Genomic DNA, 20,546 nt, shown 5'->3' with positions numbered 1-20,546 from the left:
AAAAACCCAAACAAAAATAATGTTACAGGTGTGCGCAGCCTGTCTTAAACCCTCATTACTCTTCCAGTCTGTTTCTTTTCACATATCCGAGACTTGAAACTCGAGCACACGACATCTGCTTCTTGGTAAAATGTCTTTAAAGCAGCCTGCTCTTCGGCACGTATAAAATAATTTCACACCGCGCGTCGTCGTCTGATTCAGCAGGAACAGAAAATGAATTTGTGTCCAGGCCTCGGGAACGTTTCTCAGCAGTGTGAATCCACACAAACCAGGCGTCGCTCTGTCCTTAATTTTTCTACCTCCGCTGTTTCGCTGTTCTGGCTTGTTTACTCAATATCGCCTGAGACGACGGACGACGTTAAAAAAAAACACACACACACACATTTGTTTGTTTCTCCTTTGGCGGAGGTCAAAGAGTCAAACGTCTCCCGCCTCTCTGTTCTGGAGGACAGGACGGCGGCTCAGTGATCTGTGTTATGACCTGGTCTTCTGCTGTCTGCTGTCTGACATCGCCAGAGAGCTGATGCTGTGAAATCGAATGCAGTGGGTGAGCTCTCCGCGGGAGGCCAGAACATTCGCCATTAGCGGCGGCGGCCGGCTGCTCCTTCCGTCTGCATCCAGGTGCATCTCCGCCCCTTCATGCCTGTCATCCGCCTTTATTCCTCCCAACTTTTCAACCGTTTGGGGCTCCGGCGTCATCAGCGGCGGCGATTACGGCGCGAGGACCGTCGGCGCTGCTCCGGCTCAGGTTTTATTAAGTTTAAGTTGTTTATTTGGCGGGTTGTGTCCCCGCAATTGAGTTTCCCAGTTGCCATGAATAAAACAGGAGATGGAGACATTGTTGTTTTTGCCCTGGTGCCTATAGAGCTGTGGCCACCGGTTGGTTAGATGAATAGTAAATATAGGAATGATATGAATGAACCTCATATTAAGTTAGAAAAGCAAGCGGTGGAAATCCAATGTCATTGCTGAGTGGGGGCAATAAAACAGATTTACAAATGCATCATTTTTTGTCGTGTGTATTAGTGGCACAAGGGCTCAGAGCTGCATCTCAAAGTATTAGAATATAGTCGAAAAGTGAGTTTTTTTTCTCTCTTTAAATTCCATTTATTTTTTTATTTATTCGATGTAAATGGAATAATTTGAAGCTGGTCTTGTTAAAGCTTCTCTTTCTCATTAAATTGTCTATTAAAGTGCGTTGTTGTTGATGTCGCATTAAATTCTGTTGAGATTGACAACACACAGCAAACTACTCTCACACATAAAGTCAAAACCGTTGTTGGACCCAAGCTTTTAAAATCCATGTTGCACAGAGCCTTCATCACTTTACACGTCTGTACGGGATGTTTTATTAGAAATGCACTTTTACTTCCATTGTTATTAGCTTGTTTGATGTATGAAATTAAATACTTCCAGCTTTGTACAATTAGGCTTTTGATAATTGCACTGTGTTTAGCCAGGATAATGCACTCAAGGTACAACTCGAGCAAATCCATGTCAGAACTGCATGTGTATGGAAATGCGGCCCCTCTCGTTCGCCTCCTGCCAGAAACTGTGTGACTGCCGCTGTGCATGACCCATCCTGTTAAACGCCGCTCATAGACAACAAACAGGCCACGGGCAGGAGAAGGCAGCTCCCAAACAATATCATCATCATAAAAATGGGGAAATTATTTTCATTGACAGAGCCAGATTCTGTTGATTTCACGGCTCACACTGCATTTTTTATTATTTTTTTTGTGCCTAGAATCAGCACGATAATCAGACAATTAGGGAACTGATTGAAGGAAGCTCCAGGAGGCAGAAGTGAGTGAAGCCACTGGGGAAAGAGAAAAAAAAAAAGATATTGTGACTGTGTCTCATTCGTGTGCCTGCACTGTCTGAAATTATTAGTATTTTGGCTGTTCTGTTCAGGAGTCACTAACATGGTTCCTGTGCCTCCATATAAAGGCTGGTTCAGATTGGGAGAGTCAAACATATTTTACTTCTGGGGCCACAAACAGCCTGTTTCTCTCTTGAATGTGCCGGACCTGTAAAATATTCCCATACTAACCATTGATGGAGGCAGTGTGACTTGAAAGAAATGGTGGATCTCTAGAATAGCTCGATCTCAAGAAGAGCCGTGTGAATGTCTCTGTGGAAACAAGCAAAACCACACCTCGCCACGACATCAGGACAGAGAATCCAGTTCCTGATCTCCTATATTGCGCTACCCCCGACTCCATGTATTGAACAACGTTGTCAACTGAAGGGACTCATGATAACGTCTGAAAGACAAGTACTGGTTTACAACGAGGGAGGGCTTCCACTGTACCTCTTCACCATCTCCATGTTCTCCTTCAATACATCTGTCACTCGTCTCTGAGATTGATGTGAATAAGTAGAAGAACACGTTTGTTTCATTGCATTAAAAAAAAAATACCTGCAGAATTGAATAGGTTATTCCAATCACTTCATTCAGTGGTCATGTAAACGGATTAAGCTGATCCCTCAATTAGACTGACAAAAAGAAAAAAAGTCGCCCGTGTAACTTTTTATTCTCTTCGGTGTAGCAAATCAAACTCCACAGATTTGAGTGTTTCATTGCGAGTCGAGTAAAACCTTTAAAATCTATAAAAGAGCTTATTGGAGTAGGACTCCTCCATCAGTATGCTTTGCAGGGCTTCAGATCCCGCTCCTCTCCTCCCCCTGCGAAAGCTGGATTTGGGGCGTAGCTCTACCTATGCAGATGAGCATCTCCTCCCAGATTACACGTGTTTAGTGTGCGTCTCAGTGTTTATCCCGCTCCCCTTTAATCTGAGCCGACGTGGAGCAGACTTTTGCTTCAGTGTGCGTTTCCCGCCGCAACCACTGCACTTAAAGCAAGCGTGAGCGACAAATGTGTGTGAGCGGGATCATTTGCATGTTGGAGATATCTGAAACACGGGGATTAGTCAAGGGCGCCTAAGCACGTCTTAATCCGTATATATGGTGAAAATATTTATATTTATGAAAAAAATAACTCCAGTGATTCCGCTTCAAAGTACGTGGCAGCCGTAAGTTGTATTAACGGCTCGTTTGCTCTCTCATGTTGTCGCATCCATTGTGGCAGATAGAGACAGCGAGGCTTTGAAGTCTCTCAGCTCTTATATATCCTGTTAAATATCAAATACAGGCATTTGTCCGCCTCATAATCCACGCGAAGCTGCAGCGCTTCAACAGTGGACCAACTCTGTGCTGTAAGTCTGGGATGGGAAACTTTGAGCGCCACAAAAAAAGAAGAAAAAAATGGAATTCTCTCTCGAAGAAGGCTGAATTTTTATCGATTGTTTCACAGCATATGAGAGTGAGAGCTTAATGTATGGCTGTGACATAAGTCTATTGACTCAAAATGCATAGGTGTTTCTGAGTTTCACCCTGATCAGGCGCCACCTGATGGACACAACACACCAAAACCTGTATCCAATATTAAAGTAGATGAGTTCCATTATGTTTGAAAGAGACCATTCAGTTTATAGTATTGTTTAGTAATATCGTATGATATTAATCATTTTGACTTCTTGTGTTGTTCTATATGTATAATTGCATTCTTACAGCATATTCACAAGTTAGCCAGATAAGATTGCTTGTGTATTTTTACTGATAATACCAATGTTTTATATAAGTTTTAGTTTTTTAGTTTTGGAAAGCACCTGGTAACCCATGTCTGTAAAAGGTGCTATATTACATAAAGTTTTATTCTATTCTAGTCTATTCTATTCTATTCTATTCTATTCTATTCTATTCTATAGACTGACAGATAAATGAAATAGCACCAACACATACATGTAAATACCAAGTATCGACACATTATTAGGAACCCAAGTATATTTGCAGTAAATATTCATTGTTACCTTTTTTTGTTTTATATGTTTTGCTTATTAAATTATGTAATGCCTCTTAACAAATACATTAATTTAATGATCTCAAATAATTTCAACATCACGTCAATGTTTGAATTTATTTTGGAGCCCTTTGTGTGTGAATGGAGTAAAAATCTGTTGCCAGAGCAGGTGTTCAGTTGAATTTGAAGTTGAATTAGCATTCTTTTTTTTTCCCTTTTTTTCCCCCTTGTAATTCATAAAAACAAAACAGTTTTGCACAATCATTAATTTTGCATCCTTTAAGAACTGAAAGATTATTCTTTGGTTGTGGTGTTAAACTGAAGGACATTGTCAATCAACAAGGTCAAATAGTGTAATTTCCTTTCCTCCCACACAATAAATATTACAATTCTGAGTGATACCTCCTTTGTAGACACAGAGCAGGTTCAGCACATTGTGCTGCTGCTCACAAACACACTGCCTGCAGATATTTTATTTTTGTCCCCCACAACTTCAATACTATACATAATTCTCAATGTAGGAAAAAAAACCAAACACATTTCTTCTGTCTTTTCCATTCCACTGCCTTTTGAAAAGCACCTTCTGCTGTACGTCTGAGTGGCTTGATGCCCCGTCCTTATCGCGCTAAATGTATTTCTCCCCGCCGCGCTTATTATTCACAGCGTGTGACACAACGCTCCGAGCCCCGCGGTGTGCCTCGCTTCTGTTAAAACAGCCAAATCAAACCCCTTTTTAACATTTTTTTGGAAATAAAGCACAGTCATGCATGGAGTCACGGGGGAGGGGGGGGCTCTGACCTCACGGGGCGTTATCATCCACCGGGCTCCACTCCGACCTCACAGGCATGGCCGACCTTTCTAATAGCGATCTGGCTCATCCACTCTGAGCTTATTTATATCACGCGAATAATGGCAAATATTAGTGGGATACGAAAGGCGGGTTTCTCGCCGTTTCACGGCCAGGACTCATCCTTTATGAGCCACAACTGATCATGCAGAACATAAGAAACATTATACACGTTTCATACACAGGCACCTGACCTTCATGTTGGATTATATGTCAATACAATTGCACATACCACCTCAAATTTCACATTGACGATATTTTGCAAGATTGCCTTTACAAAAGGTTGCAAAAGTATTGATGACTCTAAAACCTTGACACAATTTGTCACATTACAACCGCACATTTAAATGTATTTTACAGAGATTGTATACGATCGACCAACATGATGTGCTGCATAACTTTAAAGTGGAAGGAAAATGAAACACATTTCTTTACAACAAAAAAAAAAAGGAAAAATCCTGTGAATTAATGTTTGCATGCATACAAAATCAAAAACAAATAAATAGAATGTGGACCCAATCATGGGTAAGAGAAAGAGCACTGTTATTTAGAAGAAGAAATCTAATTGCATAAATACAATAATATCGACATAAGTGTTTGAGTTCATCGCAAATCGTATTGTTATCACATATACTCACAATAATGTGTCGTTACATGTTCACCTGATATGGTGCAGCGCTACTGTCAGTGATTCTGCCCAATGAATTAACAGTGCTCTTTCTCTCGTCCTTCATTGGCTCGTCTCCAGTTCCCGCTTGCATTTCCCATGCAAAGCACTTCTTCACTTTGTTGTTTTTAGCCATTTTTCCCAGGTTTCTGTGCTTCAGAACTCTGAATTGTTCACATATTGTATTTTTTAATGTTACATTGATACATCGAAATATGATATAACGTTTTCTAGACCGAGCAATGTTGTGCCTGGGGTTACCTACTTGGTCTTCACTTAGGGCATTAAGGTCAGTAGACTCAGTCTGATTGGCCAAATATGTTGATACGCATATGGGTATTGTGCATGAGAGATGGGAAATGTACTTTTAGTTATGCGTCCCTACTTGTTATCTTATTACCATGGCTCCTGTTTATTAATGGGTGGGAGATATCAGGCAGCAAGTTGATGTGTTCCTCCATTCATGCGTCAAAGAGACAATCTGAGCCGGAGTGTCTCATTGACCCGGCTGTGGAGTGAAGGCTGCACCCATCCAGCAGACCAGCCACTGAAACTGTTGGAAGTCGATAGAATGTACAAAAAAGTAGTAAAAGTTTAAAAGGAAAGATGTAAAACGTCCGGCTTGCAAAATGAAGAGGATGTACATCATCACTGAAATGAGACGGGGAAATGAACAGCACCCATTGATATTCTGTGTTGGCCCTCCAGCTTTTTTTCAAAAGCTCAATAAATTATTGCTTTTGCTGCTAATTGGCAGAGAAATGTCAATTTAACCACATTTGAGTCTCATATCAGTTATAAATCCTCTAACTTCTTTATTGCCGAACGTGTTTCAAAGTAAAAATTACTCAATTTATTACTATTGGTTTTTTACAGTTGATTTTGAGACGTGTCGTTTGCTCAATTCCATAAATAAGTTGCCATAAACCTCACTAAGTTCATCATCTCTGACTTAGAATTACCTACAAGACCTATTTTCACTTGAAAAGTCCCATTTGATGATCAAATCTTGTCGAGTTGTCTATCTGTCTATAAAAACGTATTCACAAAAAGAGCAGACGGTACAATAGAATCTGTTTGTTTTTTTCAAACTATTATTTTGTAACTTTAAACCACATGACGTGAAATATGTTAGCACTGTTTTGCTCTTTTTAATATCAAAAGAAAAGAATTATGAAAAAATACAAAACAGGTTTTCCTTATTTTGTTTCCACCAGAAGCCACATTCTCACTACTAAATATTGTTTTTATGTTGTGTGTGAGTTAAAAAAAAATCTGTCAAAAATCTGAATTGATATTCTGAGTTTTTGAGATATTTGTTGACATGTAGCATCTAGTATCCATCATTTTAGGCAAAGCTTACAAGACGTTTACCAAGTGAAAACAGAAATGTTATACAATAACAACAATGGCGGCCTTAATGTCCCCCCCCCCCCCCCCCCCCCCCCCCCCCCCCCCACAGTCCGTATTCACCTGGGACTTGGTAGTTTTATAGTTCAAAGTGAATCATTGAGCGTCATAACAATTCAACTTGGTCGTCTGTCCAAATATCTATATATTCAACGTCGTTATCTTTTACAGCATGTGATTCACTGCACTCCTGTGTCTTTTCTTTACAAATGTGACCAACAGCGTCAACATGTGCCGTGGCACGCCAACTGCATTGTTTTCAGTGTTTCTACCATAAATGTGTAAAAAAAACATTGCTGTTTAAATTCAAAACCTTTCTGAATTACAAATGCAAAGGCATTGCCTTTTCAGGTAAAATGCATCAAACGGGACCTTAATCTCTTTGTTGCTCTCTCTCTCTCTCTCTTCTAGGAACTCCACGATGGTTTCCAGGGTTGACGTCCTCTCTTGGTAGACCGACACCCTGGTTTGTGCCCGTTTGCAGGAGAATCTCCAGAATGTAAATCCACATCGCTCCTTCCGTTGATAAACCTCCAGCTTTGGGGCCATGAACCTTCGAGGATCCTCCAGGACCAGTATTCCCGTGCTTTGGATTTAGACCCCCGCCCCCAATCCCTGTTGGACTCCTCTCCCGGATCTGCAGCGGTGGCTGTTGTTGGCGGGCGCAGCGGCGGCGGCGGTGGGAGGAACTCTCCACCCGGGAACACGAGGATAACTTTACAAAACCAGGCGCCGCCATGAGGATATCCGCCGCCTCTCGTCTCTGTCCCGTCCTGGTGTGCCTCTGCTTCATCCAGAGGTGCTACGGGGGCGCCCACCACGCCCCCGCCAAAGTGCCCTCCAAGAACCAGACCAGGCTCGCCAACGGGGAGACGGAGGTGCACCACCGGCCCAAGCGCGGCTGGATCTGGAACCAATTCTTTGTTTTAGAAGAACACATGGGACCAGACGCGCAGTATGTGGGAAAGGTAGGAGTTTATTTACTTGGGGGAAAAAAAATGTTTTTGATCCCCGGGAAGTTGCTTTTGAACAGCTTACCTGGCGTTTTCCTCTTGTTTATTGAGAAATGGGTTAAAAAAAAAAGAGCGAGATGTTCCTCTGTGGTAGATTGCTACGTTTGCATTATACATGCTTTTTTTTTTCCTTCTTCTTCTGATGTGGAAATTCAAATCTCATTTGTGAAGGTGTGTGTGTGTGTGTGTGTGTGTGTGTGTGTGTGTGTGTGCGCTTTTATTTTTTCTTTCCTCCCTCTACCTAGCATTTTGACCGTTCCCCTCATTATAATGTCTCAAAAAAAAAAAAATCATTCGCTGTAATTAAGAAGTGCCTCTCAGCATCTCTGCCACTCTATGCGAGACTGGATTAAGTGTGGAAGTGAGACTCGCCCTTCCACATCAAGCTATCTTTGAACTGAAATATTAGATTTGGTCTCTCCGTGGGAATTCAACCCAGATTTGATCTCTTGGTGGGAAATGAACCACCGTAGAGCGAAATTGGACACTTGCAAAAATAAGAACGGTGTAAGCCAGTGCAAACCCATGGTTTGCGGGAATTTATTTTTTATTTTTTATATGAATGCTATTCCAGTGTCATTTGGGAGTGACTGATGCTCCCCGGCGGTGAGAGGAGATGGGTTGTGGGTGTTCTCGGTGCCGGTGCAGGCTCCGGTGCAGCCCGGGCGCCGGCGACTTTTCTGTTAGGGAGCTGGTTAAGTCCTCTGCTTGCAGATTGCCTGCCCTTATCTCCTGAAATGTGAAAATGTGTTTCTCCGCTGCAGTGATCATTATTCCAGACACTCAGGCACAGACTAATCCTCAGCTGCACTCTGAGAGAAAGAGAATGAGGGAAGCAGAACGCCTCTCCGACTGCACATACGTCTGCATTTCGACAACGGCGGCGTTTCAAGAGGGAGGAAGAGAAGAAGGGGGCCAAAGAGGGATGACATGCTCGGACAACAAGGAGAGAAAAGAGAAAGGAATAAACAGCTCGAGGATCACTTTCCTCCTCTGAAGCTGTTTTAACATGTTAATCCTAATGGGTTGGGTGGTTCGTGTGAATGTGGTTAATCTGCATGCCGAGCAGCGTCAGCCCAAGTCGTTCGACCCATCCAAGGTGGTACCCAGGCAGATGTTCCTCAGCAGCTGTATGAACACAGACTTCCTGCAGTACCAGACACAGGGGTGGAGATTTTCTGCAGTTGGGGAAATAGGCTTTTTATTTGCGTAATTACGACAAATTTCCTCCCAAATATCTTAATTCTCAGCAGGCTCTGCTGCGATTATCCTACATTAAAAGACTGGCAGCCCAGCTCTTGTGATTTTGCAACAGTTAACATTAATGTCTTTGTCAAATGCCATCAGCCTCCGACTTCGGCTTAAAAGGAAAAAGAAAAAAAAAACCTCTATAAAGTTCAATTCCAGTGTGGAAAAAAAGTAGTATTGTTGAATCCACCTGTGGCTTTAATGACCATTTCCCTCCAGAGGCCGGCGGAGAAAAGGTTATTTATTGGTGAAACATGTTTTTCTGGTAATACCATTTGATGCATGAATGAAGCATAAAATCCCACAGTTCCACAAAACAATCCCTGGAATTGATGAGGGATTGTGTTGTGAGCATGATGTCTGCAGCATATTCAAAGCTGCGATTACTTTTACATCCAATCTGCTCCCAAGCTCTCGACTGTTGGCGTTCACTGGCTGGTGCTGTTGCTACCTTACGAGTGCTGTTGTCCTGTGTGTGTGTGTGTGTTTGTGTGTGTGTGTGTATTGTCATTAGCAGGCGTTGCTGATGAAAGCAAAATAAACATAAACAGCTAATCCTGGATGATAATAAAGCACTGAGAAGAAACATAAACATTATTAAGGAATCAATTTGACATGCATGTTTAAAGAGATGAGGTCTCCAGATGGTAAACAGAAAAAAAACAACAACAACAACAAAAAAACATTTAATTATGTGGGCTGGGACCAATGTGCAATGTCCTAATGTGGCCAGGAGACAGAATGACCCTTAATTAGAAGGAGACAGGAGGAGGAGGAGGAGGAGGAGTAGGAAGGGGAGGAGGAGGAGGATTAATGCACTCAGCACGTACTGAGCTGTATTGCTTTGTTTTGTTTTGTTGTTGTTGGTTTTTTTTCCCATCCTCCCCCTGCTTGATTAAAAACTCTGGACATTAGTGAGCTGTGATTGAGGGCCTCCACTGTCTGCATCGGAAAATGTGGAAAGAGACATTACATGAAAAGATTAATGATGCAGCAATATGCACAAAAAGAAAATTGCATTTTCGGTACCAAGAGAAACTGTGAATTCTGAAATATTCAAGATATCACAAGACACCATAGTAGCATAGTTTAAATGCATAGCATAACATCAAGTCATGTAACTTAACATAACATAAGATTAAGTAATGCCACATAACAAGGTTTAGTAATGTAACATAACAGAGCATTGAATAATTTAACATAAGACTGTTATTACAACTTAACATAGCGTAAGGGAACATTAAGTGGATTTATAAAGGCATAATTTAACAAAATAATAAAACCTAGATCGTTTTTCAAGATCGAAGAAAAAATGACTTGCTGCATGAACAAAATGTCAGTAATTGTAAGTCATTTTCTTCACAAATTGAGTGTTTACGCCTCATATTTGGGCTTCCAATTTGTTTTGCAGTGTAAGCAAGCATTGCGTGCCACAGCATTGCGTAACATAGTAAAACACACCACAACAAGTCATAGCATATTGTCATATCACATTGTGTACTATAGTATAAGCAAAGCATATTTTATCATACAATATTAAAACATACCTCAGTGATGCATCGTAGTACCCAGACATTGTATGACAGATATACATACCAACATCAAATTGCGTGCCATGACGTAGCATATCATAATCTTCAGAAGACTGAGTTGTATTTTCCACTATATAAATTACATTGAAATAAACTTATTCATCATACCACACTTTAACATAGCATAACATGCCGTGACGTCTGATAGTGAAACAGCAAAGAATGGAGCACGGCAACTCGCGGCTTGTTTTTCAGCATTTGGAACATTTTTTACCACTTCTCACCCATAAAGGACAACAGAGAGTGACTTCTGAAAATAAGTGAAGCGGCCAGTCTGTCAAGAACATTTTAATCCCCCGGAGGTATCCCATAATCCCCAGTGACACCTTTCTTGGGGGCTGATGCATTTGGGAAATGACAGCTTCGTGCATGAGTGAGACGCAAATGCTCGGTAGGGGGACAGGCCTTGTCCAGATACTCGACAGGAGACAACCCATCCTCCCGATGGGAGGTGTGAATGTCTCCGTGTCAGTCAGCTCAGCGTGGCGCTTTGAAGTACTCCGACAGGTTACAGATTGGATGGTAATTTTTTTTTTTTTTTTTTTGGGGGGGTGGGGAGAGGCGTTGCAAATCCCCAAACCCTGGAAGAGTTTGAACTGCGGTGAACTGCCTGCGGGGTGTGGTACAGTACTTTGCTATTTATTTATTTAAAAAAAAAAAGTAGATTCTCGGTCAGAAAACCTTGACTTGAACGATCGGCGTGTACGCGGCAAGGAAGACGTGCTATTTGACAGAATGGGCGCTTCAGTCCACACGAGGAGGAATTCTCCCCGTGTTTGTGTTCGCCGAGCAAAGTGGCACGCTCTCCGAAAGGTGCCTAAATGTATTATTCATGTATCTAAAAATGGATTATGCAGTGACAGAATCAGGCAACTGTCTTGTTGTATGTACAGTAACAACTCAAGTGTGGGAAGAGGATAAAAGTTGCGACACGAAAATGGCTTTTTCAGCCACGTTTGTGAACGGCACGGAATGACTATGCAAATGGGAATGTTTTCGGTGTCGAACCGTTGAGGTGTTAAATGAAATAACAGGAGGAAAAAAAAAAAAGCATTTACAGCAAGCATTACATTATTAATCTGCATTGTTGGAAAAAGGAACACTCATTGAAATTTCATTACTGGGGACTATTTTCATTAGTGCTTAGACTAATGTAAAGACACACATGGCAGGTCAATCGCTGATAGATGAGAACACGAGTGTGAACGGCTGCCTCTGAGAGAAACAGGTTGGAGCGGGCTATTTTCGGTGTGAACAGACATCAGATGAGTCGACTTCTTAATTTAGTTATGTACAAGTGCAAGGACTGCCTGTGCGGTTAGGTAAACCCATCGCAGTCTTGTAACTGGTTTGTGTTTTTCCGTTTTCTAGGATTTGCAATCCCATCTAAACGAGCCCCAAACGTAGCCTGGGTTCAACCAGGGGTTCTTCACCCTGTAAGGCAATAGCGCTAACCAACACACCACTGCATGTCCCTACAACTATTTAACTAGCATTAACTCTGCAAGAATTTTCAATTATAATGTATAATATGTTATTATACAAATGTGAAAATGGTTGCCCATGGTTATCTGGGATTGGCTCCCGTGCCCTGCAAATTACTGCACTGTTGGTTATATTACTTTGAAAAAGGCCAGAATTATTACATGATTGGCTTTAGTACATTGACCAAATTATCAAAATGGTTACCTTCATGTCTTTATTTAACCCTATTCACCATTAACACTTGCTAACAGGTTGTGTGGATGATAAAGTCTTTATATGCACTGAACAAAAAGTCCATTTTCAGTCCATTATTTGGAGATGACAGGTAACACGTGTTTTGTAGAAGTATATTCCTGTCTTATTGTTACCTGTGTTGAGGATCTTTATTCTTTATCTCATGTAATTTGAAGTGGATTTCTTGTTGCACGTATTATACTTTACCAGAACTAAAAGAGTGTAATGAACTAGATTACTGGGTATGCGTGCAGAAAGTAATCAGAGTAGTGGGGAAAATCCACATGCTTTAATTAAATGTGTCATTCAAGACGACTGGTGTCATCTTTACATGATCACTTCAGTAATCTGATAACAAATCGAATAATGAGCTTGTTTCTTGTTTTTTGATTTGTCAACATAAATGATCTGATTGGGTCCAAAACTGCTGAATTATATCAGGTATACGTTTGTTTGTTGTTTTTTTTTTTTTTTTTATATATATAAAGTTAATATCAACTATAATGTTTAATTCCTCACTATAACAATTATATTGAGTATGTGTCTATATTAAATGTATAAACCTATAGAGATTGACTTGCAGGATGAAAATATACATCAAATAATTTAATCCAAACTATTTCAAAAGTGTTCTCTCTATATTTTTTGGGACGATAGGGCCACGTTGGCCAAGCTGAGTGAATTTTTCCATTTAACTGTCACTGATTTTAACAGCTGCAGAAAATAACCTCAGCGCCATCTGTGCAGGCATGCATAATCTCCAAAGTGCATTCCCCTGTTCTTTGGCTGAAACATTCGGAAATATTAGCACCATTTAGACACTCGGGTATTAAAACCCTGTTCCCTACCCAGGCGTGAAGCGCAAACTCTTGAGTCTTCCAAAAGCTGATTCGCTGACAGTCTCATTTCTGCCACGTCCAAATATCGCATTTTCGCCGCAGTTAGATTCCGAGCCATTAAATAAGTGTCAGAGTTGCTTCCGGGGGGCTCTAATAATCTCATTACTGTACATCAAGAAGTCAACCAACCTGCTGGGAAGACAAGGGCCCGTTCTGGTTTCCCCCCGCAGATGTTCAAATCGAGGACGACGATGAGGGCGGTGCTGTGCGATTTGCACGTCTCCAGCACGCCCCTCATCGCTTTCGCCTGATGTATGGTCATTAGGCAGGCGCTCCATCATCATGGTTTACTGTGACTGTTGCGAATCAATCGCAAGGGGGGGAAAGCGGAGGGAGGGGGTGGAGTTGATTGGGAGGGAGCATGGCCGAAATGTGGTGATAATCAGACAATCAAGCACACCCACATAAAAAGTGATTAAGTCCTCTCCACTGAAGTAGAAGAGCCGGGATTTAATCAAAAAGCAACCCACCCACCTTCGCTAATTGCAAATATGAAGCCAGGACACTGATCATGAGCTCGGGGGAGGAGCAAAGCCTCGTGATTCCAACCCCAAACGCTCACCTTCAGCTCCCGTTTACGCCTCGGCGTCAAAGACGTTTTAATGAAATCTTTCTGAAACTGCAGCCAGTAAATGTCACTACTGTTTGTCTGGAGTTCCTCTGACTATAGGAGGTGTGGAATCGCAACAAAGCACACACACACACGCACACACACGCGCACGCGCACACAAGCAGAGAAAAGGTGTGAAGCCAGCGGTGATGCATGCAAAGCTATTTGTAGAGCCGCTGCAAATGCGACGGAGAAAAGCCCCAAAGGCCAGAGAGAGATGTGACCTGAAGTTAGCTTATACAACAACACAATACATCCCTGCATCTTCTCTTCAAATCCAAATTCTGGCCGAGATGGGGTCAAATGGTGCACAGCATAAAGTTTTAGGGATTCTTCAAAGTCTGGAAGTTACTATTTGGCAAAACTTTCTGAAATTATACCACCGTTTGGTTTCTTTGACACCCTTTGCTTCCTGGAAATGGCTGTAATCAATGATGTTTAAGTGGGGACTGAACGATGCTGTATATCTCAGGTTGTTTCCTACTGCACAATCAACATGCAATATGAACTGTGCCAATTCAATATGAAACGATATAAAACATTGAGAAGTCAGATTGATGTTGAATAATTCCAAAAACAGTTGGAATTAACTCATTAAAAATCTGAATGGATTCACCGTTCTGAAGGTCTTATCTCTTGTGGCCACAGGGCAGAAGACAAGAAGCAATAAAAGTTAAAGCAAAACTAACAAAAGCAGCAATGTGTTTCACTTTTTGAGAATCATACTGGTGGAGCTGCATATGTCCTCTGCTTCGACTTATCCTGTTCAGGGTTGCAGGAGCCAATGCCAGCTCACAACTGGCAAAGGCAGTACACATCCTGGATGGGGTGTGTACCCGAACCCCACATCGTACGCCTTGGACACTTTACACCCTGAACAGGGTTCAGCTTAGACAAGGTCAACCTGTCAGGTCTCCTTCTGTGTCTTCGTCTCACCTGTTTCCTCCCTTCCTGGACAGGGTAAATCCTTGGACAGGATACACGATGAAAAACAAATACAACCTGAACACATCCATAGACAGGGGACACTGATGGATAAGAAAATACACTTAGAAAAATAAAAAAAGCAACCTCAAAACAGTTTGTATTTATTGCAAATCATTTAGTTATTTCTGTATTCAACAAAGCCATTGCACGTTGCATATTTACCCAATGCCGTTCAGTCCTTATTTTGTGTAAATGGCAGTGCGGGCGGCCATCTATTGTTGGCACAGGCATTCCCCATTACTTTGTCCTTCCCGTACCGAGTGGTCTAAATCAGTTTGAATGAATTTCACCTACCTCAAGGCCAAAGACGGTCCTATTGATTCAGTTTCTTTTCACTTTTTGAAAGAAGTAAACTACTTTTGCCCAGTGTGTTTTGTGCCAGCAATAGGATGATAAACTATGCTGGGATTGTTGAATATTACTCATACATTAGATGTATCCTATTTCTGAAACAAAAAGTCACTTCTGTTAAAAATGTGTAATGAAGGGGGTGAAAAAAATCATTGAAGTTGCACTCCATCCGTGATGAAGCATATATGAGTTGCTTCCAGATATAAGTCACATCACCAGACAACAACAACAATTGTGATTTATAGTCCGGAAAATGCGTCAACATTACAACTTCTTGATTCTGGCAAAATGTTTCTACTATCAACATAAAACATCCTTAGGGAGAAATGATCCAAGGGTCATTTGCGACAGTGTGTTTTTTGAGGATCTACTGACAAGGTTTTAGTTTTAACATTTTCACATCTATGAGTCTTAGTTTTATGTATCATAGGTAAAGAAATCCATCCCCACTCAGAGTGTCAAGTACTGTTGCTTGACATTGATTTGTGTGTGTCGATGTATTTTCCACTTCAAATCTAACATTACAATCCATGCATTCATTTCATTCTTGTCTATTTCTCTTGAGCTTATTAACCTTTTATTGTGACAGTCTTCAGTAAACTCCACATTTCTTCATATTTCTTCCAAACCAATAGGTTTTAAGGCTGATAAAACTGTTGATTAACGAGTTTTGTTTAACTGTCCTTTCAGTCAGGTCACTTTATTGAGACAGTTATTTAAAAAAAAAAATCTATTTAAAAATGTGCCTGAATAAGCACAGTGCACATAAAACTAGTGTAAGTGCCAATGTTGCTAGTGAGTCAGAATAAATAGTAATCACAGATGTGTATCCAGTCTTTTATGAAATCCATTGAGAATTTTTATTTTTGTTCAGTTTAATTTTGTTTGATAGGCTTTATTGTTTAAAAATGACACATATGGGCATTTATCAACACTGACTGGAGTCTGTAAATCTAGAAATTACCTTCAAGCAGACTATGCGTTTGATATTTTCAGCTATTTAAATGAGTGTTTTGGAACTTGACCGTATCTTCACCGTGCAAACATCACATAGAAAAGCCTCAGAATCCAACTTTGGTTTTCTCACTGTGAAGAAACAGTGTTCACTGCTTACCCACCATGTCACATTTTAATTAAAACCAAAATAATGAGCCGAAATGTTGCCAACATTGTTATACCTTCATATGAAAAAGCATGTTTTTTTTTTGTTTTTTTTTAATTGTGATATCCAGATAGTCAGTTACTTATTTACCACTGCCTGCAACAAAGAGATATATTTTCCCATTCAGCCTCTTTACTTCGAGTTCCACTCGGCTTATAATGAGGGGACGTATCAGTAGAAAAGCAACATCCTTGTAAAGAGAGGAAACAAGCACACACGGCACATACATTAAATGGATCTGCACAATGAATGCCACCGGGCCATTGCAAAGGGCGTTCGGCAATAATGCAATCCAACCAGGCACATACATTATCAGGATCTGCACAGTGAAAAAGGACAAAGCCAGGAAGAGAGGAGTGAAGAAAGCAGAGGGGAAACATAGATGAAGGTCAAGCTTCGTCGCAAATAATAACGTATCGGGGATGGCACTCAGCAGAGCGAATCCTCGCCGGGTGTTATGTAATTGCAAAGCTTGTGTTACATGTCATGTACCTCTTCTTCAGAAAGTTGATGTTTCCCATGCTCCATTAAAGTTTACAGGGAGGCTTTAAGTAATTTCCCCCTTCGACTCCACCTGAATGTGACATGAGTTACGTCTGTTTGAACTGCTGCCACTCGGAAGCTCTTTGCCTGATAATCACGGATCCGGGCGGCTCCTCTGACCTGGAGTCGTTCAGCAGAAAGACAAAACATGGCAAAACATTGGCGTAATTGGCGGATGTAAACAAAGAATTAGCATGATTCTGCGTGACATGCAAGCTCATGCAAATGGACGATTTGCTTGTGTTTTGCTGACGATTGAGAAAGGAATAGAAACAGTGATATCACATGCAAATGGGAGTTTTCAAATGATCTTTTTGCTTTGGATGATTGCTGGTGTTGGCTATGGAATGACTGGCTGGAGCACTGCTTTCCAGCAAGAACACGATGAACACCATGCAGTTGGAAGTCATGGTTATCAAACAGATAAATCTGACTTTAGCAAGATAAGAAAAAAAGAAAAGAAACCACAACATATTCTGGGACCAGAAGTTAGAAGGAAGTTAAAGTATTAAGTATCTTTGTAAAAGTAAGGAATTTAATCATCCTCCCAGACTCACAGTGGAGCAGCTGCCAATAAATAAGAACCTGATAGAAATAAAAGGGTCAGCTTGATAATAGAAATCCAGAAAGAGTTTGATCATCTTGTGAGGGTTGTATGCCTTTCTTTATTACACATGGTAATAACTTGACGCCTGGTTTACGCAACGTTTTAAGTGAAAATGCTTAAAACGATGTCGATACCATGCCAGGCCATGAGTTGGCAATGTTGTTCATGTGCGTTCAGAGAACATTAACAATGGGGAGTACACACACATTGTATGGACAGACGATAGCGTTGGCTTGCTATTCCAGGTGACGTTCATCGATGAAAGTCACAGGCGAAACACGGAGCACTGTAATCTGATTTCTCATCTGCCATTGATTCTGACAGACGTCATAAGAATTACTGCATCTGCAATGTTGACGTGCAGCTTCTGGTTGATTACACGTCTCACCTATTACCCTTCATTACATTATCCGGCAATACAATGCCGACTTAAAAAAAAAAAAAAAAAAAATACAGTTTAATATGGTAGACATAAACCTTGGAGTGGCAAATTGCTTTCTTCCTCCAACCCTCTCCTTCCCTGCCGTGTAATCGACTTAGACACCTGACATGTGGCTCGACAGAACCAAAGGTAAACTGTTTGGCTGTGAGTACCAATTAGCTTGTGAACACAAACAATTTAAGGCTATTCTCAACAGCGAGCTCAGAGCCCAGACAGTGGAAACACATAGCTTTGTTGACAAAAGGAAAGCGAAGATCCACTTTCTCCGTTGGGTATATGATGAAATTATAAATGTGCTTGTCTTTTGAGATTGCAGCGTTTTTCGCCACGCAGCTTTACAGCCCCAGACTCTGTTGATCTCTTTAAACTCCTCAGAAATGCATTGCCAGCTGCCAGCTGCCAGCCGCATGCCAGTCATCTATTCCACTCGTCTTTAATAAAGTCGCCCATAGAGACAGAGAGATAAACACAATCCCTTGTTTTGATGCCCTGTGGATGAAAAGGATTCCTCAAAGTCTTTGTGGGTAGATGACAAAACAACAGGACCGCAGAGGTCATATTTCACCTTCCTCATAGCTCCTCGGGCTACTCTGATCAGCATGGGTGAACGATTCCTGTGCATTACCATTCATTATTTATGGCACGGCTTGGACATCGCGGTCACCCCCCCCCCCCCCCCCCCCCCCCCACTTCTCAATTGCCACACGTAGTCCCGATGTATGTCGAGCTCCTATCATGCCCGCTCTGTGGTTTAACAAAATTGACAGTAATTGCGTTAAGGCGGGTCGTCATGAAATTTTCCCTCTGATCAAAATTTATGAAGTATAAATAAAATATTCCACCGACGAAACGAAGGCAGCCGCGGCACCCTCCGTCGAGAAATGGAGCTCTGTTTTTGACATGGTATCAAATGGCCTCCAGCCTGTTTTTATATTATCAGAGAGGAAAATCTGTGAAATATGAGCCAGGCAGTGTTGGGATTTGGGGCTGGCTAACAGGAACCCCAGCAGTCAATACGGCAACGCTCAGGCAAGGTACTCATTAGAATTAAACTGGTTATCACGCCTTTTCTCAAGTTATAATTTGCACAAGTAATACTATGGAAATGTCAATATTCATGTGTCTGTTTAATTAGAGTTGAATTAATCAAGGAGGATTACTTCACGACTTTTTATCAAGATGCCAGTAGTTGATTAAAGATGTTTGAAGGTGTTAGATTACCACTATAGAGAAGCTCACTCTGCGGCTGAAGGTAACTCACATTAGCAAAGCAATGGTTTAGTCATCCATTATATCCTTTTCCCAGAAGTCATGCATGGTTTTCCTTCAATCAACATGATTTCTGCAGAGCTTGATGGCACATTAATTTGACCGTTTTGGAGTAGAATTACATTGAAAGCATGTAGGCATATACAGACCACTGACTTACATGGTTTGTTAAACATGAAAAGGAAGAAGAGCAGCTGAAGTCATTGAAGTTAAGTCCACCTATAAATGTGAGGTGGGAATGGCCAATCCCCCAGCGTGAACACGTTTTCCCAGCTGAACTTTTGACATGTTTCCTTTCGAAAAGCTCCCAGATCATCGGAGTGAAAAATGGCCTCTCTACAGTAACTCACTTCTTGGAATTTCAATCCAAACATATATATTATTCACATCTAAAGCCCACGATCAACCCATCCATCCAGCTATCTTATATATGCATTCACTCCGAGCTGAGAAGGAAACCGATGCCCGTCTCGACTCACGATGGCTGAAAGGTGGCTAGTTCCAAACTCGGAGTGACAAACTAGAGAAAATACCCCCCTTACAAGTAATTCCTTCCACCTGGTCTTGATCCTTCTTTGACTTTTCCATCAGTCATTTCTTATAGGGATTCAATCTGCTCTCTAGGATCGCTACATGACTACACTCCCGTATTTAGATTGTATTAATGCATCAAATCCATGTCATCCCCAAACCTCGAGGTAAAACAATACATAGCAGTGAACTTCCTCACAATAAACCACTGAGTCGGTTTTTTGCAAGCCTATTTTTCCAAGTATGAACAGTCGAACTGTGTGCTGGTTGTCCGTTGACACACCTGTGATCGGAGCCACTGAAATGGCCTTCAAGGTGGAGCTTTTGGAACACGGTGCCATACGAACACAACCATTTTTTCAAACAGAAACACAAACCCTAACCGAACCCTGTCATGTAAATGTGGCCGAAACCATAACATTTTATAAAATAGCTTAACTCAGACACATCGACTTGCAAAGAGTCAATCGCAATTAAGCATCGAAACTAAATGAAACATCATATTTTAAAGATGGATATATGTGTTTTGTTCAAGCTTGTTGAATTTACATGTACCAATCTGTATTATGTTGAAATATTACAATTTTAATCTAATATCAGAGATTACCTGCAAACAAATAATTAAAACTTGACTGCTGTAGAGCAGGAACAGTAAAAACAATGTAATGACCAAGTGTTTGATTTGTTTTGATAGGTAGAATTTAGAAGCCTGGCCTGTGTTTTTTGACAGGCAGTGGTGGCCTCGAGGTCGGCCAACAGAATTAGGAGTTAGCAGGTTTGAATCCCA

At 41.2% G+C, this 20,546-nt stretch overlaps 1 protein-coding gene across 1 annotated transcript in view; it reads left to right on the top strand.

Moving 5' to 3' along the window:
- The window catches only part of LOC308143993 (cadherin-18), a 131,743-nt gene that overhangs the window by 20,495 nt on the left and 90,702 nt on the right, over positions 1-20,546 (top strand). The window contains exon 2 of the mRNA XM_080514966.1: positions 7,198-7,754. Coding sequence (XP_080371092.1) covers positions 7,524-7,754 — 231 coding nt within the window. The 5' untranslated portion in view covers positions 7,198-7,523. The remainder of the gene's footprint in view (positions 1-7,197; positions 7,755-20,546) is intronic.

Source organism: Blennius ocellaris (genome assembly GCF_963422515.1).
Source record: "Blennius ocellaris genome assembly, chromosome: 19".
Taxonomy (NCBI): domain Eukaryota; kingdom Metazoa; phylum Chordata; class Actinopteri; order Blenniiformes; family Blenniidae; genus Blennius; species Blennius ocellaris.
The sequence above is the reverse complement of the archived record's forward strand: the minus strand, read 5'-3'. Positions and strand labels throughout refer to the sequence as shown.